Source organism: Arachis hypogaea, chromosome 15 (genome assembly GCF_003086295.3).
Source record: "Arachis hypogaea cultivar Tifrunner chromosome 15, arahy.Tifrunner.gnm2.J5K5, whole genome shotgun sequence".
NCBI classification, from domain to species: domain Eukaryota; kingdom Viridiplantae; phylum Streptophyta; class Magnoliopsida; order Fabales; family Fabaceae; genus Arachis; species Arachis hypogaea.
Genome location: NC_092050.1, coordinates 11,280,795 through 11,293,424, shown reverse-complemented (window position 1 = coordinate 11,293,424; position 12,630 = coordinate 11,280,795). Strand labels below are relative to the sequence as shown.

General features: G+C 37.5%; 2 protein-coding genes across 4 annotated transcripts; one reads left to right on the top strand and one right to left on the bottom strand.

Moving 5' to 3' along the window:
- Positions 1–587: 587 nt before the first annotated feature.
- On the bottom strand, positions 588–3,235 carry LOC112749281 (laccase-11). The gene is made up of 6 exons (XM_025797543.3): positions 2,956–3,235; positions 2,676–2,827; positions 2,349–2,593; positions 2,133–2,261; positions 1,082–2,008; positions 588–942 (listed from the first exon to the last, which is right to left on the bottom strand). Exons 1-6 carry the CDS (start codon positions 3,070–3,072, stop codon positions 812–814), a joined length of 1,701 nt encoding a protein of 566 aa, XP_025653328.1. The 5' UTR covers positions 3,073–3,235; the 3' UTR covers positions 588–811.
- Positions 3,236–4,535: 1,300 nt separating this feature from the next.
- On the top strand, positions 4,536–7,329 carry LOC112749277 (ultraviolet-B receptor UVR8). 3 transcript variants are annotated; one of them, XM_025797538.3, is made up of 4 exons: positions 4,536–5,341; positions 5,684–5,829; positions 5,912–6,218; positions 6,396–7,329. In XM_025797538.3, exons 1-4 carry the CDS (start codon positions 5,131–5,133, stop codon positions 6,878–6,880), a joined length of 1,149 nt encoding a protein of 382 aa, XP_025653323.1. In that variant the 5' UTR covers positions 4,536–5,130; the 3' UTR covers positions 6,881–7,329. The 3 variants fall into 3 exon arrangements, with proteins under 3 accessions (XP_025653323.1, XP_025653321.1, XP_025653322.1); XM_025797536.3 differs by having other exon boundaries at positions 4,600–5,341; positions 5,610–5,829; XM_025797537.3 differs by having other exon boundaries at positions 4,620–5,341; positions 5,613–5,829.
- The last annotated feature ends 5,301 nt before the right edge of the window (positions 7,330–12,630 follow it).

The following is a 12,630-nucleotide window of genomic DNA, read 5'->3' as shown; positions in this document are numbered from 1 at the left end:
TTTATACTTTTATTATTAATTTATGTTTTTATAGTATGTTTTTTTACTAAAGCCAAATAAACAACTTAAAAAACAAAGTTGTTTTTGCCATTTTTATATGAGTGGTGTCCATAAATTTTATGTCTAAATTATCTAAATGTAAATATTGAGAAATAAGACCTACTTTTTTTATTAAGTAGTTAAAATACGTGTAATTTATAGAAACTACCATAGATCACCCCAACAACAACAAATAAAGTTGCAATCATTTTACTATGTTATCCACTCCCCATATAATCATGCATGTGGCCACGAGGGAGTGTTCCAACACTTAAAGTACGTACTTACCTCCTTTTCTTTAAAAGCATATGAATGCGTATAACCTGTGATCATATATAGCATAGCACTTAAACTTGTTATTATGTAATAAGCAAATATATTACTTATATCGTTTTACATGTTCTGCTGGTAGTTATTATTATTAACGCTGCCCATCTTTGGTGAAATCGTGAAGAAAGTTTTTATAGCAATCTCGATCGTAAAGGGAAGTTAAAATGTTAAATGATGAATGAGAAACAAAAAATAATAATAATCAACAATATATATAATTACAGAAAGAATATGTAGTAACATTTTTTAAATATATAATCCAAATCTTTGCTTGCAATATTTCTCAAATTTAATCCCTTTGCTTAAAAATCAAAACTGCAACTTTTGCAGCAAGTATTACACACAAACACAAACATTACAATTTGAGCCTGCTGACAACAACCTTTTATAGCTGTCAATTAAGCTCCCTTAATCATAATCTGGCTTATGATCATTATTATTATTAGCATGCTGGAAGGTCCTTTGGTGGAGGAAGAACAGTCTGATCCTGTCCTGGGCCATCTTCTACAACAAATGCGGTTTTCAAGCCCCAACCGGTGTGCAACTCCAAATGACAATGAAAGAACCAAACACCTATATATCCATATATAATATCAAAATAATTTAAGTGTATCTTCTTAACAGTTTAAATCTTTTGGAATAAGTCTTTTCATGATATAGTAACAAAAAAGTTTAGAATTTTATTATTGTTCTTTCGTGAAGAGGGACATACCTGGATTATCAGCCCTGAAACGAATAGCTACCCAACCACCGGTGGGAACTCCAACGGTGTTCCTTTCAATGGGGTCAACCAAATTGTAGTTTGCAGGGTCTTTAGATGGATCAAAGTTACCAACACCAGTTCCAACAACAAAGAAGTTATATCCATGAAGGTGGAACGGGTGTGACTCTACTGTCAGGAGATTGGTATCTTGAACCACTATCTCCACCGTGGAGTTGAAAGCAACCTTGCTGATTCTTGTCCCTGTTGAAGTTCCAAGATTGGCCGTTAACGGAGCACCGGTGTAGTTGAAAGGTCTCAAAGGCTGGTCAGGGAAATCAGTCTTGAAAACTCCCTTGATATCGAAGTAGTGTGCTTGAAGAAGTGCAGTTTGTGGCATCACAAATGAGATATTGTTCAATGAAGCAAGTAGCCTCGTTCCATTGACACATGTTGGGCAAGGATTCTTGTCTAAACCAATGGTGAAGAAGAGTTTTCTGTCAACTTTGAGAGGAACATTAGCAGGGTACTGTACAGTGTTAAGGCTCTTGAGTTTCTTGTTGTAACTCAGAGCAAAAGCTGAGTCATTGCTAGCAGGAAGTTGATGAGGAAGAGAAGGGATCACAGTGTTTGGAATTCCTTTGTATTGGAGTATAGCTGTGGCAGTTTTGTTGTCAACTGGGATTGGAGCATCCATGAAGGTCCTTGTGGCCATGAAATACCTGCTTGGAACATTGTTGGCATGGACCAAAACGTTTGTGGTTTGTCCTGGTCCAATTAGTATGGAATTTGTGGAGAATGGTTTTGTGTAAACTGCATCAACCTCAACTACTGTGAAGTTATGCCCGGCAATGGCGAAAAAGAGTTCGTCATTGAGGGCAGCATTGATGATTCTCAGCAGGTAAGTTTTGCCTTTCTCAACCTCAATTGCATACGTATCTAACAAACATAACAATGAAATAAATTTGTAATCAGAAGATTGAGTAATTTGCATGCTCTACTAGTAACTATAACTCTTTCTTTTACAAAAGTGATAGATTAAAACTTGGTAGATTTTCCTTACGTTTCTCAGAACAAGGAAATAGAGGTCCTGGTTTGCCATTGATTGTATGTGCATCTGACATGTTTGGTGGTAACCCCATTTGGTTCCCTTGCTTCTCAATCTCTTCCACATCATTGTTCCACCATTCTCCTGTTTAATGATTGAATTGTTAACTTGCAAAATCTACTATAATGAACTATTAACTATTAGTTATGATCCAGAAACTGAACCAATTACCTAGAAGAACTTCAAATTCTCTTGCTGGCTGTGGAAAAGGAAATGGTGTTCCAACTTTGGGCATGATAACAATTGCACCATACACAGTAGCCCTCAACCACAGAATATGAGCATGCCACCACAGTGTTCCTCTTTGGCCTGTGATATTGAAGTCATAGGTGTAGCTGCCACCTGTTTGAATTGGACATTGTGTAATATAAGCTGGTCCATCAGCCCAACCATTACGATATTGTTTAAGTCCATGCCTGTAATAATATATTATAATCAATCATCCACATATATATATCATTTTGATAATTTAGTCAATTATTAAAACTTATAGCCTACCAGTGAATTGACAAATTATATTGTGCATGGTTGGTGACATTGACTAGTACTCTGTCTCCTTCTCTAGCATAAATAGTTGGCCCTGGGTACCTCCCATTTACTGTTACAATGGGTTTTGCATGGCACAGCCTACTCACATTCTTCACTTGAATCTGTGTAAGTAGAATATATGATATATAATGTCACCAATGATAATTACATCAAATTAAATAACCATGCTTGCTGATAATGACCATTTATGTATATATATGCACATATATTATATATTCAGATAACTCACATCAAATTGGTATTTCTTTATGGCAGCTTCAACTGGAAAAGAGACTAATCCAAGAAAGACAAAGAATAGTAGTATTAACAAAGATGCTTGACAGCAGAAGCTCTTCCCTGCAGCCATTATATGTTTTTTTCTCTTTGACAACTTTTGTATATATGTCTTTACTTCTGTTTGTGGAAGAGACCATGGAGGTGAAGAAAGGTGGTGAACTAGTATTTATACAAAATTGGTATAAAGGTTAGGTTGGAGGGTACAAATCAGTTTGTTAAGGAGTGGATAAAATAACAAAGAAACAAGGGTTAATTAGGTAATGAAGTTTTTTTACATCAAGGCTTTTAAGCAATATACTGATAAGGACTTGGAGGACTTTGGAATGCCTTAGAGGCTGAGATTGCTATATGTGCCAAGAAAGTAAAAAAAAAAAAAAAATTGATTATCTAAGCTTTTATTATTGGTGGACTTGCTGTGCCATTTTGGTTCAATGGGAACTGAGAGTGAGAGGTATTGGAGACCAAACAGTTAACATTGAACCAAGCTTTTTCGTTAAGGAGAAGAAATGGGTATCAAACTCTCGATTAATGGTAAAATTGACTGTACGGAATCATACTGTTGGAGGTGCTTAAATGTCATTCTCTTTGTATTAGAGAACTTATCACATTTATTAATTGATAATTACCTATTAGCATGCATGTGGTTAACTAATGTGAGGTATTAGAATATAAGGTTTTGCTTGTTTTAGGGCGTCACCCTAGTGAGGATCCTTTGTTTGTGGACTAGGTTGTCGTTGGAGATAAATAACACAAAGTTATAAGTTAAGATACTGCTACGTCAAACTAAAGTTAAGAAAAAGTGCTCCCTGGCAAGTCTAGTCATCATCAGTGTAACGGCTTTAAACTCGTCAAAATAAACAGCTAATTCATGCCAATGAAACCATGTATCATGTATGAGCATTTTTCCATTAATCCATTTGTGCTCATAACTCAAATTATATGGCAAGACAAACTGATAAATATTTGTTCTGTGTTCTTATTTTTTGTATTTTTTATTTTTAAAATTTTGTTAAAAAAACACAAAAAAGGGTAATCCAGATCATAGAATTTTATTATTTTTATTATTTTTATAAAATTGTAAAAACAGAAAATATTTAAAAAAAAAAATATAAACACAACTCAAACTCACCTTAATGATTTGCGTAACCGGCCCCAGCTGTGGTCCAAGTATTATTTTTCAACAGTATTTTGATTGATAGGCCCAATTAGATCTTACATTTAATAGCAAGACTGATATGTGCTTTGGATGGCCCAATTGTACAGCCCAATACAACTTGAACTGTATTTCACAGGCTGCCACTTTAGATTTGTGACAAATATATTATCTGTTAATTTATTATCAACAATAATTAATTATTATATTTTAAATATATGTATAAAGAGACATATCTCAAAAATATATCTATAAAAATATTTTTATTAGACACAAATATAAAAAAATATTTTTATTAGACACATCTACAAAAACATTTTTATAAAAGACAAAAAAAAAAAACATATATTCCACTTTTGGGACGCTAAAGAGGTAGGTTATTTTTTTTTTAGCCCTGTTAATACACCAAAAACAAAAATTTCTCCCCTCCAATTTCAAATAACTTTTGTTAAAAAAAATTAGATGGAAGTGTTGAGAAGAGATAAGATCGCGGCAGCTAGTCCTTTTCAGATCGAGTTTGAAACTGTTGATCAGCAGGGAGGACCATGTCGTTTTATCGTGATTGCAATAATGTTAGATGGGAACTCTTATCTGATAATATTTTTCGCCAGAAAGAATTTATAAATTAACTGATATTACTATATTAGTGTTAACGTATCTAGCATTAAGTGTGGAAGCTGCTAGAAGGAACGACTATTCCCTGTGGAACTTGATCCCAAACATCCACTTCTCCACCGTTACACCCAAGCGCCTCTTCTCTCTCCTGACCTTTCCTTCTCGGATTCGGCGCTTCTTTATGGATCCGCCTTCTAGAATCTTCCCTTAACGTCCAGTTCTCGTTTTCCTTTCTCTTTGTTTTCTCTAGAAAGATGATGATGTGGAGATCAAAACACTGCTTTTGGGGGAAACTGAAGGCGGAGAGTTCGGTGGTGAGATGGATGAGCAGCGGCGGCGCCACCGTGATGAGCTTCGGAGATGCGAGCCAGGGTGCTCTGGGATTGCCTAGTGCACAATTGGGCGTCGGACAACACGCTTACGAGCCAACACCGGTGCGCTCTCTCCCCGGCGACGTGGTTAGAGTGGGTGCTGGACACTACCATTCCCTCGCCATCACTTCCCTGGGCCATCTCTGGGCCTGGGGCAGAAACAATGAGGCCCAACTTGGTCGTGGCTCTTCTTCTTCCAGGTACCAAAAGAAAAAAAGGCAAATATACATCAATAAGTATGGGTTTATGAAGAATTAATTTATCTCATATTCGTATGTTGTATCTATGTAACAGCTTCAGGTGAGACATTATTATTTTAGGCAATGACTTTTGAAATAACAGGTGTTTAAATTAAACATTTTTACTGATGTATGTTGTAATGTCCTATTAGATGGTTTATGTAGAAGTTAAATTTATTTGAGTGAATCTTAAGAAGCTGAAAATTGATTAGTTGGAGTGTTTGCTTAGTAGGGAATCATGGAATGAGCCAATGAGAGTAATGGGATTGGATCATGTGAACGTGTCTGCTGCTTTTGCATCAGGTGTTGTCTCTGCTGCTGTTGGAGATGATGGTTCTTTGTGGGTGTGGGGGAAGTCCAAGCGTGGCCAACTTGGTCTTGGTAAACACGTTACTGAAGCTGTTACACCTGCCAAAGTTGAAGCACTTTCGGGAGAGAACATAGCAAAGGTACCTTATTTTCTATTTCCTGAATCAACACTGCAGAATTCTAATAACTTAATTGAGTTATTTTGTTTGTGCAATTGAGTAGGTGTCTTTTGGTTGGGGGCATGCTCTTGCTCAGACTGTGGATGGGAAGCTGTTTGGTTGGGGATACTTAGCTGATGGTAGGATAGGAAAAATGGGTAATGACTTGGTGGAGGCATCTCCATTGGATTCCAGTGCAACCCCCTTTGGAGATAGTCCAGACCTTGAAGTTGCTGAGAATAGGGTTTTAGAAGGAATGGAGAAGGAGAGTGATATGCCAATAGTATGGGAACCTCGCTTGGTGGAAGAGCTTGAAGGTATTGAAGTTGTGGACATTGCGTGCGGCCTTGACCACTCACTGGTTCTTTGCCGTAAGTTAACACTCATTCACATTCAATTTTGAGCTGTATTATTTTAACATAGTCATTGTTGTACTTTGCCTTAACATACTATCTATCCTGATATGTTTGTCCATAGAACAAAGATTCCAATGCTCGTTATTCAGGAAACTATTTTCAACTTATGATTCTCCCATGATGTTGTATTAGGTGATGGTGCACTCTTAAGTTGTGGGAGCAATGCATATGGTCAATTGGGGAGAACTAAAACAGATTTGGGAATTTTCCCAGTTGACATAAACTTGAGCCCTGTATCTATAGCAGCAGGGCTTGGCCATTCTTTGGCAATATGTCAGCTTCCTGAACCAGATAATAGTATAGGGACTACAAATATTGCTTCATGGGGATGGAACCAGAGTTCTCAGCTTGGAAGGCCTGGGCCTGGCAACATTCCTTCATTGATTGATGGATTGGCCGGGGAGAATCCTACCGCCATTTCCGCGGGGCGTGCACATTCCATTGCCCTCACGTCAAAGGGAGAATTGTGGGTGTGGGGATCTGGTAGAAGTGGCAGACTTGGATCAGGGAGTTCTGCAGATGAACCTGAGCCATTTTACATTGATTCATTAGAAGGATTCCAAATCTTACAGGCTGTTTCGGGATTTGATCATAATCTGGTTCTAGTTGCTAGCTGATCTTAGCTTAAATAGATGCCTTTATATGAGGCTCAGAAAATTTAGCATCGGGAATGTAGAAAGGAAGAAAAGGGAGAGTATCCACTTCTAAGTTGATAATGTCATTTTATGCTGGAGATTTTATTTTCTATAGAAAGCATATTTACAACAAAATCATATGAAATAAGGAGTGACATTATAAAAATGAAGTGTCTATATCTACTTCAAAAAGGAGGTTAGAAAATAGGGAAAAAAATGGGAAATAATTTAAGTTAAACGGGTCCCTTCCACTTAGAAGTCCCTTGGTCCAAATGTCACATAAAAAGTTGTTAGATTGTATATTATTATATTATATGTTGCTTAAGCTAAAACTCCATTGTGGATTTTCATATAAGCTCTATTCTGTTGGAATTTCTTTGAATTGTTTTAAGAAAAGTGTTGTGTATCTAATATATGATCGTGTTGAAAAATGAGTATCTCTGTTATGTATAGAAGATAGTAATAACTAATAAGAGATCTTTATGTGTTACAATTTTTAAAATATGTGGATGTTACTTACATGCAGATATATATAAAACACTAAAAAAGGTAAATGCTGTATAAGTTTGTTTCAAGAATAAGAATTATTATTGAACCTATAATTGAGGAAGAAGTGAAGAACACAACCGACTCAGCAAGCAACTATATATCAAAAGATCATGCTCGAAATTCTAGGAGTTAACCTAAAATTTTATGATGATTTCCTTAAAACTTAAAACAGAGTTATAAGAGAGTTGTTAAGTCCCTCAAGGAATTCAACCAAAGAAACTATATTGCCCTTGTGGGTGTATTCTCCAGACATATCACCAACGACACTTGCTAGTCATGTATGAAATGTCTGAACTCTGAAATGACGATTATAATCTCGACATAAATAAAACAAAAACCCTGATTAACGGAGAAAAAAAAAATAAGAGAAAGTATGAGGAGCTAATGGAATATTTGTACAATGTGTACAATGGAGGTTTAGGGAATATTAGAGATATAATCATTAGTGTTACTTTTTTCCATCAGTTAAAACTTTTGAGATGAGTGGTATCATGACATGGTATTAGAGTTCTAGATCCGAAAGGTCAATTCAGATCAAGTTTCCAATGAGTACCTGATTTAACCATGCCCCAAGCCCCCCAACATTGCATGAGGAACATGTTTCTGTTATTATCGCCATAATGGTGATAATGTTATCCAAGATCCAAAATAGTTACATATAAAGAAAAATAAAATAAAACTAAAAGCTACATGTTTTAATTATTTTTCCGTTTTTTAAATTTTAACAATTAGTGTTTGTTTCGACGTAATTAAATCGATAGAAAAAGATATTTTTCAATAAAAAAGATTTTTTTTAATTTATTAGTAAAATTAGTAAATTTTTAATAATAAAAATAAACATACAAAAAGAATAAAAAATATCTTTTTTGAGAAATTATAATTTATATATTTTTTTAAAATCTTTTTAAAAAAATATTTTTTACATAATAAATAAATAAAAAATAATTTTTATCTTATTATATCTAAACATAATTGATAAATAAAAAAATTTACACAAAATATCTAAATATAATTTTTTTTATTTTTTAAAAATAATTTAAAAAATTTTATCTTAAAAATTCACTCAAACAAAATTTTAGTAACATAATCTTAATAATTAACTGGTATGCACTGGGGCATAGAGCTAATGCCTAATGGCTATGGTGGTTGGAAATGGATAGATAGATTTTGCACGGTACACTATTAGATCTAGGACAGTGCATATCTGCTACACGTGCAACTGCAAAAAAGGTTACTACTGAGTACTATGTTAAGTGTTAACTTCATCGTTTGACACTTGCTTGCTCCAATCTGTATCCAACAACGTTAACTTCACACGCTCCTTCAATTCCCCATCCTTGCTTGATGAGTTGCTTCCCACCTCTCTATTATCTTTTCTTCTCTCTGCATTTTGATTCTATTTTGTTTTGGATTTTGGTTTGTTGATTTTGACAGGAGGTGTCAGCCATATTTGTATTAAATTCTTAATTAAAATAGTAAAGTTTAATTGTTTTGGAAATCTTTTTGTTTTATTGAATTTTTAATTAAATTTTTATAATTTATTTTTATTTAAGTTCTTATACCATATCAAATTTTATAATTAAATATTTATTATGATAAAAATGTTAGAATTAATAAAATATTCTGTTAAATAAAATGAATATACTTAATACTTGACTGAATATTCTTTATAGTTTAACATAATATTTTGTTGATTCTAATATTTTTGTCACAGTAGAAATTTAATTATAAAATCTAATATGGCATAAAGATCCAATTAAAAAAAAGTATAAAAACCTGATTAAAAATTTAATAAAATTTTAAAAACTGACAGAATAATTAAACTAAAGAGTAAATATGATTTATCTTGAAAAAAAATTTGACTTTGAGATTTATGAACTATAAATATCAAAATAAATAGTTAAACACTTTGCAAGAAATAAAAAGAAATTGATAATTTTATTAGTATTGAGTACAATTTTGTAAACAAAATTTTTAAATTATTAAAAAATATAAATGTTGCAAATAAAAACAGCTAAGAACAAATTGTGAAAATTGAAAATTAATTGAAAAATAAATTTAAAAAAATTGAAAGACGAACTAAGGATAAAATACAGAATAAAATTATTCTCAATACTCACATGTATTTACACTTTATTGCTTCGTCGTATTAGTGTGACTAGAAATCTTCAAAGTTTCAAGGGCAAAATACTATAATAAGCCAACATCAATCCAAATTTACCTATATGAGCCAAAATGAAAATCGATACAGCAATGAGCCAGATCATATTTTTATGTAATTCGAACCAGGCTAGTTCGAACTTCATCTTCAAATAAATCGAACCAGAGCAGTTCGAATTTCAAGGAAAAAATTGAATGTAAATCGAACCAGCCTGGTTCGAACTAGGAATGCAAGTAATTCGAACCACTCCAGTTCGAATTATGGGTAAATGAGGTCATCATGTAATTCGAACCACCCTGGTTCGAATTACGCTTAAGCTAGGTTGTTAGTAATTCGAACCACCCTGGTTCAAATTACTAGTGATTGGGCTATATAAGGAGTTCGAATCAGCCTCATTCGAACCATTCTCACCTTCCCCTACCCCACCAAATCTCAGAGAAAACGACCCAGATTCTCTCCGAGAAAGACCTGAACGGAATACTCTGCTCATGGGGGACGATCCGGCACGGTTATATCGCTTGGACGGAGTCGCCCATATAGCTGGGGTCATCAACGAAGAGGTTAGTACGGAAATAACTTTGTTTTACCGGTACATGTGAGTTAGTGGTTTGGCATGCGGGTTAGATGTTGGTTTAGTTGGTGGTTTATTTTAGTGGTTTATGTTAGTGATTTCTGTTAATGGTTTATGTTAGTGGTTTTTGTTAGTGGTTTATGTTGGTGGTTTATCTTAGTGGTTTATCTTAGTGGTTTATGTATGTGGTTTATGTAAGCGGTTTACGTTAACGGTTTACGTTAGTGGTTTATGTTAGTGGTTTATGTAAGCGGTTTAGTTGTGGTTTTATAATGTTAGATCTTTCATATCAGTAGCCTATGGTGGTTTCTAATTTAAGTTTCTTATGCAAATGGTTCTCGTTCTTGGATTTTTAAGCTGCTATACATAGTAAGATTTTTTGGTTTAGGGATTATCGTGTTGATTATGTTTGTCACCGGTAATTAAGCTGGTTCTAATAATGCGGTTCATTTCTTCCGCAGCCTCAGCGATGCATCAGGAGCATGCGGCGGCAGCAGGGCATGGTCCTGGATGACAGATACGTTCCGTACCTGCAGATGGCTGGTCTTTACCATCTTGCAAGGCTGAACGATAGATGGTTCCGGTTGGACGAGGCCCTTGTCAGTGCGTTTGTTGAGCGATGGCGTCCGGAGACGCACACATTTCATATGCCGTTCGGAGAGTGCACGATCACACTGCAGGACGTGGCATACCAGCTGGGTTTGCCAGTGGACGGGCGTTACGTCAGCGGCTGCCTATCAGAGTTCCATGTATACATCGATGGTGACCGTCCAGCCTGGGTTTGGTTCGAGGAGTTGCTTGGAGTGGTACCTCCTCCTAGCCAGGTTCAGAAGTACGCGGTCAACTGCAGCTGGTTTCAGGAGATGTTTGGTGAGTGCCCGGAGGGAGCTGATGAGGATACTGTGCGTCGTTATGCCCGTGCGTACATCATGATGTTGTTGGGCACGCAGCTTTTTGCGGACAAGTCGGGCAACCGCGTTCACATCAGATGGCTTCCGTTTGTAGCTAGGCTGGAGGAGATGGGGACCTACAGCTGGGGTTCTGCAGCACTGGCATGGTTGTACCGGTGCATGTGCCGTGTGGCGAACAGAAATGTTATCAAGCTAGCGGGCCCACTTCAGCTACTTCAGTCATGGATTTTCTAACGATTTCCTCGGTTTAGGCCTGCAGGATTTGAGTCGTTCAGCTGGCCATTGGCCTCGAGGTACTTTACTAATCTTTGTCTATTTCAATTTACTACACATAACCGCGTGTTCATTCATAATGTATTGGATACCCTAAGCACACATATTTAGTAGCGGTAACACATGTGCATGTTGCAGGTGGTCAGGTTACATCCCTTCCAGTAGCGAGAAGGGTCCTAGAGTTCAGACGTGGAGGCTCTGGATAGACCGGTTGCAGGATAGAGAGGTCAGTATGTTACTTAATAAGTTTTTTTATTTAACCACGATTTACGAGTTGGGATCACGAGTTGCCCTGACATTGTATCGTTCTGGGTGCAGTTTATCTGGATGCCGTACAGTAGCCCCGATGTACTTCAGGTCGTGCATCCCGAGGTTTTGGAGCCTCGGCATATGGTGCTGTGGCGGTCTGTTACATCGCTTATCTACTTTGCCGTCATAGAGTGGCATCAGGTAGACAGGGTTCTTCCGCAGTTTGGAGGGGTGCAGCCCCGTCCACAGGCCGCCCTGAACATCGACTTTCTGATGTCGAAGGACGGCAGAGGCGGCGATCGATGGTTCCCGTCCCATTTGCAGAAGTGGCATCAATATTGGGACGACCGTACGGAGAGCGTGCTGAGATTCGATGTTTTTGCTGACCCTGGTCCGTCGCATCAGTTCTTGGATTGGTGGAGTCAGCACGGGAAGAGGTTTTTGTCTCCGGATCCGCAGTTGGGCGATCTGAGAGCCGTTGCTATTCCTGTTGAGGCCTCACAGCGGGGAGCTGGGCGAGTACCTGAGATGGATCGGCCTGACGACGTGCCGGATAGGAGGCGGGTTGATAGGAGAGCTCGCGTGGGCACACGTCGTAGCCAGCATGACTGGGGGTGGCTTGAGCGTGCTATGGAGGATGGCGACGAGGCCGGCCCCGCTAGGGGTCGACGACGACATCATCCTGGCAGAGGTAGAGGGCGTGCTGCGGTTCATGCCGCTGCACCTGACCCTGAGAACGATGACGATGATCAGCATGGGCCCGAGGGCGGGGATGGTGCAGGGGCGGCTTCAGTTGCTGGTGGTAGTACCCAGGATGGGGTGCACGGAGGTGAGTGGTATGGCTCAGGGATGGGTGACGGGGCTGAGCCTAGTGACGCTGGACTTGGGTCCGGTCCTTTTGGACATTACTTTGTTGGAGTACCCACCGACGACCAGCCTCAGCAGGACGGTACTCCATGGGTTATTCCCGGATCACAGTGGCAGGACTTCCTTGGGGCAGATACGCTTGATGCGGACT